The sequence below is a fragment of the Crinia signifera genome, chromosome 3, assembly GCF_055691185.1.
Source record: "Crinia signifera chromosome 3, ASM5569118v1, whole genome shotgun sequence".
In the NCBI taxonomy this organism is placed as follows: domain Eukaryota; kingdom Metazoa; phylum Chordata; class Amphibia; order Anura; family Myobatrachidae; genus Crinia; species Crinia signifera.
Window position 1 is genome coordinate 53,742,010 of NC_139219.1, and position 21,095 is coordinate 53,763,104.

Consider the following 21,095-nt stretch of genomic DNA (forward strand, 5'->3'; position numbering starts at 1 on the left):
TTTGGCAGCAGTGTTCCTAATGCTAATGTTGTTTTAACCCCTTCCTGACGCAGCCAGTTTTTGCCTTCCTGACAGAGCCATTTTTTTTCAAATCTGACATGTATCACTTAAGTGGGTATAACTTTTTTTTGCTTTTACTTATCCCAGTGATTTTGAGATTGTTTTCCCGTGACACATTGTACTTTAAATTAGTGGTGAAATTTGGTCGATACAGTTTTTTTTTGGGGGGGGGGGAAATTCCAAAGTGTCGTGAAAAAATGGAACATTTTGCTATTTGCAAAATGTTCCATTTTCTGCTTGTGAGACAAATAATCATATCACTCAAAATAGTTAATAACTAACAAAGACCATATATATTTTTTATTTTTAAATCATTATTTAAACCGCCTTTATTTTTTTTGGACGCTAGGGGGCAGCAGAGTCTAAATTTTAGACTCAATGCATTTCAACGGTGCTTTTGGCTATTAACTTTTTAACGGCCAATAGCAGCGATCGCCCAAGACGGGAGGCATCGCTGCCCCCCCTGGGCAATGAGGGAGGATGTCTGCTGTCAGGGACAGCAGACATTCTCCCTCTGCCACCTCGTCTCGAGACGGGGTGTCAATTTAAAGTCATGACGTACATTTACGCCATGTGTCGGGAAGTACTTCCCGACCATGACGTAAATGTACGTCAAATGTCGGGAAGGGGTTAATATTAGCCCTGGATAGTTGTTTTGCTATATCTTTCCTTTTCCAGTGACCTTTTATGCGCCTGATTCCACAAAACGTTTAATTTCAGCTACTGTACACTACTGCCATGGCATACTCTAAAAATACTCTGAGAGTACATGTGTCAGTAACCTCTTTCTAATGTTTATGAGGTGCTCTGCTAATCACACCTTTTAGGGGTCTTAAAGTTCGACCAATGTACCACAGATTACATTTACATTAGACGCCTTTAGTAGAGGTAGATGTTCTGTGTTGAGTAACATGACTCAGTTGATGCAATCCCAGCGACTGAGTCATGGTGTTAAGAGCTGGCTTCTTTCTCAGCCTTTTGGAGGAGTGATAGAAATATAAATCAGCAACCACAATATTTACTGCTTTAAAACCGCAGACCCCAATCGGACATTTGAGGGCCTATCCACCGCCCCACAATAATTAAGTATCCAACTGGCTGCAGATAGCAGTGGTTGATATGAAATCATTCGAGCAAGTCAACCTTGCTCAGTTGTGGAAACAGCTGATGTGAAAATCATCTGTTCTTACAGTCTTTATCACCAGTATTTGAAATGAACACTGCTGAGATTATCTCGTGAACTTGCGTTTAATGATTGGGGACAATAACGTAAGTATTACTAAAGTAGGTGAAAAGTAATTATTTCACCTACTTTTAAGGGTATTGGGCTCCTTGGTGCCCTAATGGAATGTTCACCAGATTAATGTAGTATGGTTGCAGCGATGTTATAACCAGCTGCACTTAGAAACATAGAATTTGACGGCAGATAAGAACCATTTGTCCCATCTAGTCTGCCCCATTTTTACCCTCCAGGTAATCTCAACCCTTTTTGATCCTTATTTCTTTGTAAGGATATTCATATGCCTATCCCAAGCATGTTTAAATTGTTCTACTGTCTTAGCCTCTACAACCTCTGGGAGGCTATTCCACTTATCCACTACCCTTTTTGTGAAGTAATTTTTTCTAACATTTCCCCTGAACCTACCTCCCTCCAGTTTCAGTGCATGTCCTCGTGTTCTATTACTCCTTTTCCTTTGAAGAAAATTTCCCTCCTGTACTATGTTAAAACCCTTGATATATTTAAAGATTTCTATCATGTCCCCCCTTTCCCTTCTCTGCTCCAAACTATACATGTTAAGATCTTTTAGTCTATCCAGGTAAGTTTTGTGATGTAGGCCATGCACGATTTTAGTTGCCCTTCTTTGTACACTCTCCAATGTATTTATATCCTTCTGAAGATATGGTCTCCAGAACTGGACACCGTATTCCAGATGAGGCCGTACCAATGACCTATAAAGTGGCATTATTACTTTTTTGCTGCTACTGATTCCTCTTCCTATGCAACCAAAAATCTGACTAGCCTTCCTCATTGCTTTGCTACATTGCTTTCCTGCCTTTGAGTCACTTGAAATAGTGACACCTAGATCCAGAGGAAGTGGATGCGCAATACCATATAGCTGTATGCTAATGTAACATGAGGTATTGGTGTAACAACGACCCGCTATCTGTGATCTGCCATTGGGTCTTAATACACACTATCCTATTACCCAGCGTGACCATCCTTCATCCTTGTAACCTCCAGGTTACTCAGATTTCCTTCTCAGATCCACAGCTGAGGCATAGACTCTGACCTCAACACTCCCACAAAACAGAGGCATCCTGCTGCAATTTGAGAAAAGGACACGGTTTGCGGACCCTTTCCTGCCCCCAAATGTCAATCAAGCTGGGGCTTACAGGGCCTGTCTTATACATAGTGTCCCCGACATCGGACTTGCACACTGACCATTGGGTTAGTGTACAAGTCTGAATAAGTCCCCTAGTTATTATTACAGTATATTTCACTGTACTGTTCTTTTAGCACAGGGATGGGGAACCTTCAGCCCTCCAGCTGTTGTTAAACTATACATCCCAGCGTGGCCTGGAACAGTTTTAGCATGGCCAAATAAAAAAACTGTAGCAGGGCATGCTGGCATGTGTAGTTCAACGTCAGCTGAAGGGCCAAAGGTTCCCCATCCCTGTTTCAGCACATGAGTTCTGGAATATTCACATGTTCTTCTGTGATGTAGGGGCTAAACATTTCTATATACAAACAGAATATCTCCCCGCGAGATACATTGCCGATCAATAAACGGAATTAACAATATAAATAAATAAACGACTTTTTATGTCTAGTTCCGAATTCTAGAGTTCCGGAAACCACAATAAAATATATATTCTTATCGTGATGGATTCACTTAAAATTACAATAAATAAGGAGGAAAGGAAATAGCACATATTAATATAGATGAGAAATTTAGCAGCATTTTACATAACAGTGTGCATCCTTATCTGAGGCTTTACGTGCCAGTGCATTTAGCTGGAGGTGCGATCTTAATGATCAGAACTCTCCTAGCTCTTTGTTACTGAAGGAAGAAATGCGAAGATCGTTCCTCTGTATTGCTGCGGGGGAATCAAGCAAGCGAAAAAGCCTTATTACACAAATGTATGCTGAATAAGGCACACTTTCCAGCAAAATCGTACTTAGCTGAAGGTTGTCTATTTCCATATGACTAGTTTTATTTTTTACAGATAGATTTCCTTTAAAGTTGATCTGCCATGTACCAAATGCTCATTTCTCCAAGAGTTTCAAAGGAAATAGAAGAGGTTAATGTTCTAATTGATAGAAATGCTCTTAGAATTCCCTGCTAAAACAGCTGACCTTTCGTAGCTTCTCATCACATATTACATAGTGATGCACAGCCTGTTCCAGAGCCAGTCAAATGATAAATCGGAATATGCAGGATTAGATTCCCGCATCTATGGCTTACACAAAGAAAAGAATGGTGATTTTTTTTATTTTTTTAACCTACGTTTTGCAAGTGCTATAGAACACCGTTGGGAATTTATTTTTATATGTTTTCATTTCTCCACAAGGAACGATAGGATTACCGTTCTAGGTCCATTGCTGATAAATTTAGAGAAGAGCGGTTCTGTTTTTATTAACGAGAGTTAAGGGTTCCTAACCTAAAGGTTGGTTTACAGTGTCCTTTTATTATGAAAGACTGGGTTTTTGGATGATAGAGCTACACTGTGTAGTTAGACATTTAGTAGGTCGACACCATGTTGTTGACCTGCATCAGTTGACCATTCTTACGATCAACATGACATTGGTTAACACACTTTAGTGGATTATTCGGTACTTGTGTACTATCACGGCGTCCATCACATCGCAGACCATAAGGCATGCGATGCGACAAGATTTCCCCCGATGTCATACAATGTTAAAATTGTATAGCATTGTTTATGGCATACAATGCAATGCAATTTTAAATAGTATAAGCTCCCGAATGGGGGCTTACAATGTTAAATGCACCCCCACGCCACCCCCACTATGAACGTGAACCCGAAGCGTGGGGCGGCGGTACGCGTCCTCCGACCTTTTCATACCCCCACTATCCACGTCGGCGTGGAGTTGATTCTATATAGTGTGGCGAGCGCAGCGAGCCACCGAGCCCGAAGTGTGGCGAGCGCACGCGGAATACATGTAAAGTAATGCGTGTCCCCTCGCGGCTTATACAATTTTAAATCACATCGCTTCGCTGTGCATCGGGTGTATGGCATGCGGTGCGATTAAAAGTCGTGCGACTTAATATTGGGGGTGCCGTGATAATACACAAGTACCGATTATTCTCATGTTTTCTTGAATTGCTATCCACGGGAATAACGATTCGGAATATTAATAGTGGCAAGCGCATTGTGCCTCCTTGGTCGAAGTGTGGTGAGCGAATCGAGACCTCAAGGGTCTACGTTTGCATTGATGGTGGTCACAGAGCATGAAATATACAAGATGTGGCCAAAATAAAATGTTGACCATTTTTGTGTTAACCTTTTGACCCCAGTTGACCCTTTTTGTACATTCGACCTTTTGAATGTGTCAAACTAATGCATATTCGACCACATGGTGTTGACCTATTGACTGACTGTCGAGAAAGTGTATACTACACTCAAGAGACTGATCTCTCCTTTCTGCAAAGCTATTTTGAGCTACCAATGACATAGTAAGTAATCTTTTTATAATATGATTTTTTTTTTTTCAGTTTATAATGTCATGTTGTATTTTAATATGCTTATTTTATCCTTAAGCTTTAGAAGTAATTAAAGTGGTTATGTAGTAAGATTTAATACATGGGTCTACTGAGTCAATTCTTGGTACAATTCCCTCTGCTAATTATTTTTGTAAAGAAAAAATAGATGCCATTTTTAGATTCCTTACCAACTTTATGCAGTTCTACCTTTACAGTAAATTTATTAATAGTTTCTATATAGCGCATACATATTCCGCAGTGCTTTACAGAGAATATTTGAGCATTCACATCAGTCCCTGCCCCAGTGGAGCTTACAATCTATATTCCCTACCACATGTACACACACACACACACACACACACACACACACACACAGACATACTAGGGTTAATTTTGTTGGGAGACCATTAGCCTACCGGTATACTTTTGGATTGTGGAAGGAAACCTGGAGAAAACCCACGCAAGTACGGGAAGAATATACATACTCCGTACAGTTAGAGCCATGGTAGGAATCGAACCCATGACCTCAGCGCTGTGAGGCAGTATTGTTAAACATTACACCATCCGTAAAATGCTTTGGTGTATTTCTTCTATTTGCCTTTGATGTCTCATTGTCACAGCTGCTTAGTTTGCTCTTTATGAGTGCTCGGCGGTGGAGGAGGGGGGTGGAGATCGGTGGTGGTGGCGTCGGGGAGTGATGATTGTCCGCAGTGAGGAGAGCCCGGGGGGGGGGGGGGGGGGAGTGATGGGACAGGTAAGCGGGAGAGGGGATGGGGGGGTGTGTACAAGTATGTAGGGGAGCGTCAGTGCCAGAGGCACCACTGGCGTGCACCTACATACTGTATCGTAGAATGCCCAGTCCCGTCTCACTATTACCTTTCACTCAGGAGCTAAAATTACACAGACTTGTTTTGAACTGGCTTATCAGGCTAATTAACTGATGTCTTATTAGACGATAAATAATAGACAATTTAGTAATACCTTAACATGATCAAGCTATTGTTGGATACTCTTTCGCAATCCCCCCCCCCCCTAAAAAAAATATATTTTTATTGAATTAATATGACACAAAATAAATAAATTTGTACCAATAAAAATGTTGTATGACGTACATTCATCAATTCGTTAATATGAGAGAACCATATCAGAAAATGATTATACAAAATATAGAAATACACGAGTGATGGCAATAATCGCATAAGAAAAGTTATAGAACATGCAGGAACATTGTAATGATCATACATAGATTATGTAAATATACCTGCTGGATATTACAATAGTCTCATAAATATAAGTAAAGTCAACACATCAAACATTAATGCTACAAATGAATGAACAATGCAGTAAAACCAAATAAAAAGAAAAACTAAAAACAGGGTACTTGTGTAGTTTTACGGCGGCAGGCTACGCTACACTGTCAGCATAGCCCAACGGCAGCCTAGCGTAGTTAGTGTAGTGTCCCAGCGGCAGCCCTGCATAGTCAGAGTAGTATCCCCGTCATGCAGCGTAGTCACCGTACTGTCCCTGCGAGCTGCAGCTCTGTTCCCTGTGTCCCTGGCAAGCCTAGTGAGCTCCTCTCACATAGGGCCTTATTCTAGTTCACTCTTTCTGACAAAATACTTCTTATGCCCCCCATACACGGTCCGTTTTTTCGGTCCGTTCTGTACTTTTAAAGTACACATCGGATCGGATTGCATCCCTAGTGCATGCAGTGTGCATGCACTGCGATCTGTTCCGATGTGTACCTAGTACAAAAAGTATGTGCAGCACATACTTTTTGTACCGTACTATGTGATGCGCGGGAGCGCGCATCGCATAGTACAGAACGGAGCCCTACACAACATACCGTGTATGGGCTCCTTTAGATGGACAAAACCATGTGGACTGCAGGTGGGGCAGATGTTACTTGTGCAGAGAGAATTAGATTTGGGTGAGTTATTTTGTTTCTGTGCAGGGTAAATTTTGGCTGCTTTATTTTTACACTACAATATAGATCTCACTTTGAAGTAAAACCCCACCCAAATCTAATTCTTTCTGCACAAGTAACATCTGCCCCACCTGCAGAGCACATGGTTTTGTCCATCTAAGAAAGATTTTGTCAGAGTGAACTAGAATAAGGTCCACAGTGCCGGTAACTGCCAGATCTTCTGCGCTGGCAGACCCCGGCAGAGAGGCGATTATGCGGGCACCGGCGGAGAGGTGCTCCATCTGCCTGAGACGCACTAGCATCTCATATGCTTGTGCGTCTCAGTAATTTGTACCCGTGTCTGCTTCAGGGACAATTTGTACCCATGTCTGCTTCTCATGTACACTAAAGGTCGCATTTGCCAGTGCTCCATATTACATACTGGCAAATGCCTCCATTTCAAACCCCCAATATCCACGTCAGCCCGAAGCGTGAGCTCGCTACGCTCACCACGCTTCGGGCTCGGTGGCTCGCTGCACTCGCCTCACTTTATAAACTCAACTCCATGCCGACATGGATAGTGGGGGTATGAACCGGTCAGGAGGACGCGTACCGCATCCCCACGCGGAGCTCGCCACGCTTCAGGCTGACGTGGATAGTGGGGGTGTTTCAGGAACACGTTCACACCTGTCATGTCAGGCGGGTGAAAAATTGTCAATGGTTCCCACTAATAAGTGCTGGCAAAACGAAGACTGAATACGCTAACTGCGTAATGCTGACTGACATCGTAAGCTCCAGTTAGACGCGAACGTACACACAGTTGCAGACACAGGCTGACTACGGGAACACTGCCGCAGGAACACTACGCCGATTCTGACAGGGACACTACGCTGACTACCTAACTGCCGCTATGAAACTACACAAGTTAGCTGACTATGTTGGCCGTGGGAAAACTACGCTGATTCTGACAGGGACACTTCACTGACTATGTAACTGCCGCCGTGAAACTACAGAAGTACCAAAAACAGACATTAAAAAAACGGACATGAAGATTTTTATTTTTTTTAATTATTGACAAATCTGTTTGGTATTACAGTATGGTGAAATTACCGTTCTACAAAATTGTGATTGGGTATGATATGTCAATGTGAGAGCATGAGGATGTGGAAATGTGCAAGCTGGATATATTGACTTTATGGTTATTCTAGTATTACAGTGCCAGTTATTAATACAGGGATGTTACCACTAGAGACATGCTGCTTAGTACAAACATTGATTTAAAAATAATTGCCTTATTTTTAAACACAACACATTAGTGATCTTTTGAATGATATGAGGGGCATTCAATGTGGGATTCTGAAGGGCCCCATACATCAGCAATTAATTGTGACAATTTTCAGATATGGAGATGATTGCCACAATTAATTTTAGATGTGTGGGCTCCCCCTTTTGGCAATCCCAATCAAAATCGCCAATCGATTGCTTAATCAGGTTTTTAAACATGTTTAATAATCTGGTATCATCTGCAGATCTTTTTTATATGTCTGGGCATTCCCAATTCGTCTTCTTCATCTATTTACATTATGAACAGCTGAAATGACAATCGATTGGGCAATTTCCAGATATGAAGATGCAATCTTTAGATGGAAAAATCTGCCGATCACTGAAATAAATCTGTAATGTGTGGGCAAAGTCAGATAGATTGTAAAATCCATTTATCTGGCCAAAAAATCCCTGTATCTGGAAATCCATAAATTGTGATTGCTGATGTATGGGGCCGATGAGAGTCAGAATCCAGGGCCGTTTTCGGTCAACTCGCCTGCAACTCGACAGGCGGAATTCAATGTAGCACTTGTCGAGTGTCGAAAAGTGGGTGTGCCTTTGAAAACAGGCATTGTTTGTTGATTGTTGAGAAATGGCCGTGAATTCGACAATCCATGGGTGTTTCTGCCAAAAAGATCCCAATTTAGAACAGATATGTCCAAGTATTGCGCAACCCTTATTTTCAATAAGATGTGATCTTAATACACAAATAATTTTTATCAGAAATTTATTGTGACATTTGAACATGTATAAAAACAAACATGTGGTGGGGAAGACATTCAATGTATACTTCCAATGATAATCATGAACAGACCACTGTTCGGGTCCAGCACAAATAAGAGGATCAGGATCTCACCAAATAGATGGATTGCGGTGGGCTAGGCTCCTATTGGAGAATCTGCAGCACCACCGCAGTTGGCTTAATCGGGTCCTCAGATGTTCTAAGTGCTTGTGCATAAAGTGTCCAGTGCTTCCAAGGTGCCGTGTAGATATTGCACAGGGATGAAGCAAAGTAGTATCCAAACGTAGCAGCAACGCGTTTCGGAGATCCTCTGTCTCCTTTATCAAGCTGTGTGGATACTGGTGTGATCTTCTTGCCTTTTACACCTATTTCCTGGGTCTAAGGATAAGTAGCAGCCAATGGGAACTCCGCGATTTTCGCGGGCCGGAAATATCTTGCGTTCCAGCTGTACTTCCGGTTGCGTTCCACCGGCCTGGAGAATGTTACCGCTTCCCGTTTATACGATAATAGCGGTAATGGTTTTAGTTGGTAATCACCTCTGTTGGACTTATTCGGCTCCATTCCTTTAGCGCCCAAATGAATTTTCCTATTCGCTTTTTTATTTTTGTATTGCCTCTGTTTTTTACATGTTATACATCCTTATTAGACTCCGTCCGCCATCTTGGTTCAGGGCAAACTTTAGGGCATGTATTGGATGTTCTTTCTTTGATTGGCCAGTGGGGGAAGGCTCATCCTCAATACCTTCTGTGCAGTACTTGGTATTCCTGCATAGTCCATCCCTATTTACCGGGATGGTCTTCCCCCACTGGATTTCCCCATCCATAATAGATCCAGAACCACATGTAAAAAATATAATAAAGCATACAGTTAAAATGTGGTTAAGAAAGACATAATAAAAACATACTAAAAATGATAAAAGGTTTTTAGTAAGTTAAAAAGTGACATAAAATGAGCAGATAAAACATGAGTAAGATTCACAATTAGACTTTATAAGTAAAATCATTAATCTAAAAACCATTTAAGTTCGAAGTCCGCATTATGACCGTTGGGATGGAGGCTATTTAGAGTGAAGATCCACTTCATCTCACTTTTGGCCAATCTTGTTTCTAAATCCCTGGTCTTCCAATTAGTAACCACCTGCTGTATCCCCAGAAATCTTTTAATCGCTCCCTCACACTTTTGGTGAGTCTTTAGAAAATGATCAGAGAGTGGGTGGGTGGCACATCCTTTTCTTATATTATAGATGTGTTCTGCAGACCTCGATTTCAGGTTTCGAGTAGTTTTACCTATATAAACTTTATTACACTCACACTCCAATAAATAAATTACATTGCGTGTGTGGCATGTGATGAATTGATTAATTTTATATTTTACCCCCTTCACCTCAAAGTGAGTCGCTTTTTTATCAAATGGTTTAGTGTTTGTGGCTCTGCACATGAGGCATGATCCGCAACGGTGAAATCCCTTGTTGCGATCACTGCCCCCAATTTTTTCCGGTAGGGCACTTTTAACTAAAAAGTTTCTCAGAGATGGTGCTCGCCTATAAATGAATCTTGGTTTTTCTGGCATGGCTTTTCCCAAGACCGGATCGTCTAGAAGGATCCGCCAATTTTTTTTGAAAATTGTTTCGACCTTTTTATGGTGAGCACCGTACTGGGTAAAAAATGCCCATTCCGAGTAACTTGGACCGTTTGTGTCGTCCTTTTTCGGTTTAATTTTTAATAAATCAGTTCTACTCATTTTATTAACTTTCTCTTTGGATTCTTGTAAGTCTTTTTGGCTATACCTTTTTGAACAAATCTTTGATCGATTTCACTGAATTGTTCTTCCAGTCTCTCCTGTTGTGTGCAATTTCTCTTGAGACGCATGTATTGTCCAACAGGGATGCTGTTTAACCATCTTTCATGATGTTCACTATTTTTATGGATGTAAGAATTGGAGTCAGTCTCCTTTCTGTGGGTCTTGGTGTTAATTTTGCCATCTTCAATATAGATGTTTAAATCCAAGAAAACCAAATTAGACTTACTAATATTAAAAACCAATTTAATATTAAAATCATTTAGGTTTAAAAAGTCACAAAAATTATTTAGCAGCTTTTCTTCACCTCTCCATATAAATAAAATGTCATCTATAAAACGCCACCAGGCTACCAGGTCTACCCCCTCCACCAACCTCTCATCAGCTTCCCCTGTTTCCCATTATGCCATGAAGAGGTTGGCGTAACTAGGGGCAAACCTGGTGCCCATGGCTGTACCCTTAATTTGAAGGTAATAGCTGCCATTGAAGTAAAAATAATTATTTGATAAAATGGACTCCAATATAAAATCTTGTAATTCTTCTGAATATTCACTTTTATTCAGAAAGAATTTAATTGCTTCATGCCCCTTTGCCCAGTCGATGATGGTGTACATTACTGACATCTGCACTCCCAAGGTGGCAATCTTCTGTCCATTCAATTGTGTTCATTTTACGTAACACATCTCCTGTGTCTTTTAAAAAGGAGTTGGTTTTACTTGCTAGTGGCTGTAAATAGAAATCCACCAGGGCTGACAGGTTAGAGGTGATACTTCCCGTCCCAGTTATTATCGGTCGCCCTGGTGGTTCAATTAAGTGCGCTGATTTGATCCACAAACACCTGTTTCTACAAAAAGATCCCAATTGTTTTGTCAAAATCCGCCTTCAATACTCTCAGAAATGACAGCATTGAATAGGTGGTGGGTGCTATTTCCACTGTCGGAAATATCTCCCAACATTGAATACCACTCTGTCAGAAAGTATTTTTTTTCCTATTTCTTCATATTGTAGCAGTTTGTGTTTTTCTTTGGCTTTGACTATCGAATTCTGGCATAATTCATTTTTTGGACTTTAATAATTAGAATGTGGAATGTTATTATATTGACATCTAACATGCTAAACTGAAATGTTCACAATAAAGGTTACTGTTAGCATTTCATCAATGTTAACATGCATTATTAATATCGACATCATGACCATCAACAAAATATTTTGACACTTATTTTTTTCTGGTTTGTCTATTTTATTTACTTATTATTTATAAAGTACATCAATGAAACACTCAAAAGATAATAAAGCATTATTATCTAGAATACACTCGAGGCTGTGCGTGTTATTTCTTGTATATAGTCCTAGTAAGTAACATGGAATCGGTGGTATTTCTAGTAAATTAGGCCATCAATATACTGAACAAAAATATCATAGATCGACAAATTATAATCTGCATAACAGTTGCATATATAATAATCTAGAGCAGGCATGTCCAACGTTGGCCCTCCAGATATTGTGAAACTACACATCCCAGCATGCTTTGCCACAGTTTTACTATTAGAGAATGCTAAGACTATTGCAAAGCATGCTGGGATGTGTAGTTTCAAAACATCTGGAGGGCCAACGTTGGACATGCCTGATCTAGAGAAATAAAGTAAGGAAAGAAAGATTTAAGGGTACAGGGGGTGGGGTAATAAAAGGATCACGTCACATACTGACTGGTCAGGCCAACATTTTTTAGTATAGAGTCTTGGGTCTGGGGATTAAGAGTGTTAATGAAATATTGCCATTTATTATAGACGCACAGGGCTCCCTTCTTAACATCTGGTAGGGTGGCCTGTCTGTCAAAATATAGTAATCCTAAAAAAGTTCTTAACACCACATAAGGAATGTTTTGTTTCTTAAGCTGGGTACACATATATACAATCGTCGGGCCGTTCTTCCGTTCTGGGACGAACGGCCGTTCAATTGTATAGGTGTGTACGCTGTCCCGATTCCCTCTGTATGATCGATAAATGGCCAAAAACGGTCTTGTCCGCCCATACTCGGTCGGTCGAAGGTTCAGTGCTGTTTAATATAGATCCGACCGGACGGGCCCATATTGGAACAAAGGTGCAGTGTTCGCACGTTCGATCGATATGCTGGCCGTTCTTGCGACTATACTGCCAAAGCTGGAATGCCCATGTGGGCGTTCCATAGCTGCATGATCTCTCCTACAGCAAAAGAAGCGTTCACCTCTCCCCATGTATATTTAAAGAAATAATCGTTGAAATATGTATGGCTTCATTCCCATTATTCTGTATAGCATTTCAATAGGGAGTAAAAAAAAAAATATATATATATATATATATATATATATATATGTGTGTATATCTGCTATGATCTGTTATCTATCTATATAGAAGTGTCGGCTGACAAATTTTTAGATGCGTACCCCGTCTATATAGAAGTTTAATCACCTTGCCGGCTGACTAATTTTTAGATGCGTACCCCGTCTATATAAGCGTTTTCAAATACAGGGTCAAAAGCCAGTTTAGCGATCTGAAAGCAGTACATGTTTCCTTGTAGTCACATTGTTTGTGCAACTGAACACGTGCATGGGCCGGACATTCGAGCGCTATAAACCAGTGACACAGTTTTCTCTGCACGCGTGCGACACAAAAGAATCTTCATTCAGGAGAAATACGTGAACGTAAACAGCAGATACACATTCTTTCCCTTGGTGAGTACTCAACCACATTTTATTGTTGTTATGACAGACTTTATTGATGTATTTGTTGTGTGTATCATGAAAGTAATGTCCATTAGGTTTTATTTTTGAACAGACATTTTGAAAATGGCTGAGAAGAATGTGGAATTTGTGAAGGAGTTCATTGAGGCCTACAGAGACCAGAATTGTCTCTGGAATAGTAAATCCAGAGATTATTCCAATAGGCAGAAGAGAGCTGCAGCACTGGAGGAGCTGGTTAAGGTCAGCCTCCATTACTACTCCACGGCAAACATTGAATGGTTGCGGGCAAGGATTGCCAACATGAGGACAGTGTTCAAAAAGGAGCTGAACAAGATTGAAGCATCAAAGAAATCAGGGGCCGGTACAGACCAAGTGTATGTGCCCAGGCTCTGGTACTATGATCTGCTGGCATTCACAGTGGACCAAGAGCTGCCGAGGGAGTTCATCGGCAATCTGCCTGCGGCCCAGGCTGGCCCATGCTCCACACCTCACAACCCTGAACTTGCTGAGGATACCCTCTCTGACACAGTAAGTACACAGATTACACACATTTGAAAATGAAGATAAAAAGTACAAATAAAGTACAGTACGAAGGTAACATATCATAGCAATTTAGCAGATCATGTCATCCTGCCAATCCACTGCGGCTACACCATTAAAGTACTGCAAGTACTCTTCTCTAGTCAATTTTGCACAAATAGTAGCATTTCTTGTATTTGGATTGGTCTCCAAGCATGTTAATCCTACTGGCTCCTCAACTGTTTCAATGTCATCCATGCTTGTAGCATTGGGGTGTGTGGACTGTGTTTTTCTACTTAGATAGTTGTGCAGCACACAACAGGCCATAACTACCTTGTCTATTTTATCTAGCTGCAGATTTATGGCACTATGGAAAATCCTAAACTTATTGCTTAGTATGCCAAATGTATTTTCATCCACTCGCCTAGCTCGTGACAGGTGGTAATTGAAAATTCTGCGTTCTCTATTAAGCAACCTTTGTGGGTAGAGTTTTCCAACATTGGTGTACAAGGCAAATGCCTCGTCCATTGAAGTCCATTGTTTTTAAGTTTGTCATGGAACATGGTCCTTTCCAAAGCCCCACCATCAGATACCCTGCCATTTTTGCCAATTTCCACAAAGATAAATTCATATTTGGCATTGGCAATAGCCATTAAAACAACGCTAAAGAAGCCCTTCTAATTATAGAAAAAATAGCCACTATTAGCTGGGGGCATGATGCGGATATGTTTTCCATCGATGGCACCACCACAATTGGGGAAATTCCAAAGATCCTTGAAATTTTGGGCAATAGCTTGCCACTCCTCAGTAGTCGTAGGGAACTGAAATATAGACGTAAAGAGGTTTTAAAAAACAAATCAGTGATTTTGTTGTTACGTTATGTTTTACAGCCTTCTCTGTTTGTGGAAGAGTGTTCACCGACACTGGATGTGGCGTCACAACTGCCTTCACTCTATGCCCACGCCCAGCACTCAGCAAGCCGCGCAGCAAAAGGCCACGGCAGACACCAGATACATCTGAGGTCATGACTCGCCAGATTCTGGAGTCTGCCAATCGACTCCTGGCATTGTATGAGGATGAGCAGGACCATGTGGGGAATGCAATTGCCAAAAAACTGAGAAAACTTGATCCTGCAACAATGGCAGAGGCTGAGCGGATCATCAGTGACACCCTGTACCGGGCCAGTGTCGGGGCCCTTACCTGACAAACTCGCCTTACAGATGACCCCCCTATGTCACGGGTTGAATTCCAACCCATCAGCCCTGCCCCAGTACCACATCACCAAATGTATTACCCAGGTCATTATCCCAACTATCCCCAATATGATATGCGCACACATCCCACTTCTGCGCAACCACGACAGCAACCAACTGGAGTACCTTCACCATTGACAATAGCACCAGGTTCAGCCAGTGGTCCCTTCCAGGGTTTGGGGGAAACACCATCTCCCTCCCAAACAGTGATGGATACAGAGCATTATCATCTAGATCCCATCCATTACCAGCAGCTTTAAAAAATGTCTAGTTGTTTTTCTATATTTATTATAAAGTTTTTATATTTATATTCTAAATGTTTACAAGTTTAAGTTAATAATAAAAATGTTACTTTTAAAATATTTGGTGTTCGTGTCTACATGTAGTCAGCCGGCAGGGTGACTAGGGACAGATACGGCAAACTGCTATAAAGACTAGGTACGCGTCTTAATTAGTCTGCCAGCAGGGTGACTATGGACAGATACAGCAAACTGCTTTAAAGACGGGGTACGCGTCTAAATTAGTCAGCCGGCAGGGTGACTAGGGACAGACATACGGCAAACTGCTATAAAGATGGGGTGCGTGTATATTATTTGGCATATCTTTATTTACCTTCATGTATTGCGCCTGTAGAACTTGGATGATGGCATTACACGTCTCAGGTATTATTAGTCACAGAGCTTGAGAGGATATAGCGGTGCTGTACCTCAGATCCGCAAGGGTCCTCCCAGTAGCCAGGAAACATAGCATTGCCACCAGTCTCTGCTCAGCTGAAATATGCCTCCTAAAATAGGTGTCCTCTTTTTGAATTAAAGGGGTCACTAGTGTCAGAAGCTCCATGAAGGTAGGATAATCCATACGAAGATAATTCCTGAAGTCATCGGGGTTGTTCTCCCGTATCTCCTGTACCAATGGCATATGAGAGAAGATGTCTAGCCTCAGAAGCCAGTCGCTGGTCCAGCAGCTGCGATTCTTGCTCCTCTTTTCTTTTTTTTATAGACTGCAATGTTGTGGCCATAGCAGCAAGAATGCAAGCACGAACCTTTCTTTTCCTCAAGCTCATGATGAAAGTGGTAGAAAACAAACGGAATGAATGAACGAACGTATGTGTTCTCTGCACAGCCAGCACTGATGTAAAAAAGGAAATCACTTTTGTTTAGGTTCTCTACTCACGCCTCTTTGTTTTGGTATGCCCTTAACCCAGCCCATTATGATAATTTTGTTTATATATGACGTGTCAATAGCCCAAATCGAGAGAGTATGTACGGTGGTACAATATTTTTCTTGCGACTGTTTGGATGGGAGTAGATCGGACGTTGCAAGTAACATTGTACAGGTGTGTACGCACGTATCGGCTGGTGTTTGTGGACGGTCGGTCGCGTGTATGGTCGATCGAACGCTCGCAAGAAAACAGGGATTTTATAGATGTGTACCCAGCTTTAATCCATTGTGTTAGGATTTGTTTTTGTGCCACTGTTATAATAAATGTGAGTTGAGTAAGTATCTTTGTTTTACGTGGACCAAGGTTCCAGTCCGAAAGATGTAGGAGTGACAAAGCGAATGGTAATGGTGGCGGTTTCACTTGAAATGTGTAATGAATAAAAATGATGAGTTTATTCCAAAATAGCCTAATCTTAGTACACTCACAAATATTAGGGGGAAAAAAGTTGCACTATGGTATTTACATTTAGGCCATGCTCCTGATTCAGTCGTTATATGTTTATGTTGATGTTGTGATATATATAAGACCTTTCCTGGAGATGTGCAGTCTTCAGATGTCTCATATTAGAGTCAAATGTGATAGAATAATTCTCATTGGTGGTAGGGAAGGTATACCTCTAGTCCAGTAAGAATGCGTGTTACACCAAATTTAGGAAGAATTAGCAGCCATTATATTGCTACTCAAATATCTAGTTCAATACACTGTACAACAGAGGATAACATAGACAATAATAATAGCAATGGATTAGGAGAAACAGAAAATATTGATGCAATCTATTTTTCATAGTGACTTAGTTGAAGATACAGTACATATAAAACACTTGTCAAAAATACCATAGGTGTTTAGGATTGCTAAAGGCCCGAGCACTGCCTCCCAGATCAAAGACATCCTTCACTTGAAGGAGGTCCATTCGCCCCCAAAAAGAGAACTTAGAATGATGTAATCCAGGTAGAAAGGACGGGTTACCACATAAGGGGGATAAAAGGAGACTGCAACAAAATACATTTCAGTTTGCGTTTGTTATACAGGTCGAGTATCCCGTATCCGAATATCCGTTATCCGAATTATTCCGAAATACGGACATTCCAGAAAGTGAAAAAATTTTTTTTTTTTTGCTAAAAACTCACTGGGGACATATGTAACAGCATCACTGGGGACATGATATGTAACTGGCACTATATATGTGCAAGACAATGATTGCTTGGCATTCAAATTCAGTGCTGAGATAGTACACACATTTTGTTTCACGTTTTGAAACCTTGTTTTTTGAACAATTAAAATATGTTTGTGTGTATTTTATGTGGTAATAAAATATATTTGTGTGTATATTATGTGTTTATACAGCATAAATGCAAGATACTTCAAAATACATCATTGAAATATTAAAATATTCCGAAATACGGAATAATCCGTTATCCAAAATTCTCCTGGTCCCGAGCATTTTGGATACGGGATACTCAACCTGTACAAGCTAAATAAGTGTCTTTAAATATAAAATGTTCAAATATGAGGGCAGTCGTAATCTTTTGGGCGTATGTAAAAGAGGACTTTGAGAAGTTCACAGAATAAAGAGAGTTTAGTTGTGAAGGTATGTAGAGTATATGCCAAGATATTTAATCTTGTCTCTAGTGAGTCTAAATTCCAATAATACAGATAAGGCTTTATAGTCCATGGATAGACCCCCGCTATAGGCAAGTACTCTGATTTTCTTTATAGCCTGCAAAGGGGCCAAATTGTACAATTACTCACAATATTTCCAGGTTTAAAGCTGATGGATCTGAGATAATACGGTTTCTTTTTTTAAGAAATTTATGAAAGTATTTCTGTTTCAGGAGGGTCGCACATATGTTGGAAGAGAGGATGCTGCGTCAGAACAAGACATTGGTAAAGCTGAATAAGAATTTTCTGCAGATTAAATGTTTCCTGCTAATGTACACAGACACATTGACCTGGAGTTGATTTTATATAGTGTGGCGAGCCACCGAGCCCGAAGCGCGGCGAGCGGATGCGGAATACATGTAAAGTAATCTACGTACCCTCACTGCGCTCGCCACGCTTCGGTCTCGGTTGCGCGCTGCGCTCGCCACACTATATAAAGTCAACTTCCCGTGGATAGTGGGCGTATGAAAAGGTTGGAGGATGCATTGCGCTGCACTCGCCACGCTTCGGGGTGACGTGGAGAGTGGTGCTGTTTTAGGTGTTCTACCATATAACTACTGAGATCTCATCTCATCTGCGATGCGATTTAACTCAGGGTGCAGTGAATAAATCAACAAAATTAACTACTGAGATCGCATCGCACACATCGCAAGGCACAAAAAGCCATGCAGTGCGATGTGCGACGTGATTTCACTACGCAGAATAGCCCACTAAGCAAATAGCAAATAGCTTAGTGGGCGGCCTGCTAGGAAACGAGTACCAAAAAACCTGTAAGTCACAGAATCTCACCCAACTGTTATTATCCTCCTCCTCTTCTTATCCTTTCTACAAATAATCACTATAGTATTCGTCAAGGACTCTCCATGGATTGGTATGGTGTTTGAGTAGGGGGACGCGTTTATATCCTGTTTTAATTTAATGACATTTAAACTGTTTGACAATTCAACTGTTGCCCAATGCTCAATAATATAATGATTTTTTTTTATTTCAAATAAAGTATGATAATATACGTTTTTCTATTCATCCCTTTAATTGAATTGTAGTTCTACATGGCCTTGACTTAGAAAGTGAACATTGTATCTTTGAAAACCTCAATGGCAAAGTGACTCTTATTCCATTGAATGAAGCCCAGTGTTCAGTAAACGGAATACAGATTATTGAGTCAACCCAGCTGAACCAAGGTAATAAACCTTCATTGTTTTTGTTGAAGTGCTCCATGTCATGCGATAAAATCTTCTTAACAAACGTCTACTTCTATTCGCACATAAACATGTAAACGTACTATATTAATTCGTCTATATGTGTTTACAATCCATTTTACATAGCCCCATAGTCTAGTGTATGAATTACAAACACAGCCTGACATCTAGTATATTGTTATCTCATAGACCTAGGTCTGCGCCATCTATTATGTCACACATTGTTCTCAGGGTGTTATTCTGGTTAATTTGCAAGGCTGCGAATTCGCAGCCTTGCAAATCCACCAAACACCGAACAGACACCCCACCCCCCCCCTCGCAGCGTGGGTTCGCTCGCACAGGCTGCGAATGGATGTTTAGCATAGACATCCTTTTGTATGCCTGCGGGTAACCTCCCACATCTTTCGATGGTCGGCGACCATTGAAAGATGTGGAAGGTACACGCACATAAAAGTGAATTTTAAATCACTTACATGGCACGGATATGGGCGTGCAGTTGACATGGCAGGTGATGTCAGCTGCCAGTCCCCCGCTCTCGCGTCATCGCTTCATTACCATGAGCACACCCAGCATTCTCATGGGAACGCTGGGTGTTCCCATATGGTAATGCGGCAGCCCGGCGCCCCCTGCCTTTCTCCGCCCCCCCCCCGCACGCCGTCTTGGGTGGCTCCCTACGTCTGCACATGCACACAAACGCACGGAGGACCGAAGGAACTTGAATAACCCCCTTAGTGTTTATGTCAACTCCATTGCGACAAAAATTGGAATCTTGAAAATCTAGGTCACTATAAGTGACTGTATGAAATGGCAATTTAGAAAAAGATAGTAATTCGGTAAAAAATACATAGTTCCAGATATCCGTACCAATGGCGGAATATCTAAAGTGTGCCAGGCATCTAGCTATGTATAGTACAGAAAGTAATGGTCACATCTGTTTGTGTGGTGCTCATAATTAATTGTATGGTCCAAGATACCATCTTATCTGAAAGGCCCCAGAGGCTGCAACACCACTAAGCAAGAGGCATCACAGTATTAAGACGAAGGAACTCTCCAAACAGGTCAGGTACAAAGTTGTTGAGACGAACAAGTCAGAGTTAGATTATAAAAAGAAAATATCCAAAGCCAATCCATCATCTTTAAATGGAAAAAAACATGATATCCCAACAGACCTGCCAAGAGAGGGCCGTTCACCAACACTCACAGACCGGGCAAGGAGGGCATTAATCAGAGATGCAGCACAGAGACCAAAGGTCACCCTGAAGGAGCTGCAGAGTTCCACAGCAGAGACTTTTTTTTTATCATGGGACCACAATTGTACACTCCATAGAGCTGGGTTTTATGGAAGAGTGGCCAGAAGCTATTACTTAGTGTTGAACATATGAAGGCATGTTTTGAGTTTGCCAAAATGTATGGAGGAAGGTGCTCTAGTCAGATGAGACTAAAATTTTACTTTTTTTTATCCACCAAGGAAAATGCTATGCCTGGTGCAAAACCATCATATCCCATCTCAAACATGGTGGTGGCAGCATCATGCTGTGGGGATGTTTTTCAGCAGCAGGGACTGGTAAAGTGATCCAAGTGAAAGGAGAGATGGATGGAGCTAAATACAGGGATATTCTTGAGAAAAACCTTTGTCTGCCTGTAATTTGAGGCTAGGATCAAGGATCACCTTCCAGCAGGACAATGACCCAAATCATACTGCTAAAGCTACACTTAATTGGTTTAATGGGTAACATGTAAATGTGTTGGAACGGCCTAGTCAAAACCCAGATCTCAATCCAATTGAGAATCTGTGGTCAGACTTGAAGATTGCTGTTCACAGGTGGAAACCATCCAATATGAAGGAGCTTGAGCAGTTTTGCTTGAGGAATGGGCAAAAATCCCAGTTGCAGGATGTGGCAAGCTCATAGAGACTTATCCAAAGCGACTTGCAGCTAGAACTGTCGCAAAAGTTGGGTCTACAAAGTACCGA

At 41.2% G+C, this 21,095-nt stretch overlaps 1 protein-coding gene across 4 annotated transcripts in view; it reads left to right on the forward strand.

The window, feature by feature from the left end:
- The window catches only part of KIF16B (kinesin family member 16B), a 296,722-nt gene that overhangs the window by 104,139 nt on the left and 171,488 nt on the right, over positions 1-21,095 (forward strand). For all 4 annotated transcript variants that reach the window (XM_083175821.1, XM_083175822.1, XM_083175819.1 and 1 more), the window contains exons 14-15: positions 18,098-18,149; positions 18,968-19,105. In XM_083175821.1, the coding sequence (XP_083031947.1) occupies positions 18,098-18,149; positions 18,968-19,105 (190 nt within the window). The remainder of the gene's footprint in view (positions 1-18,097; positions 18,150-18,967; positions 19,106-21,095) is intronic.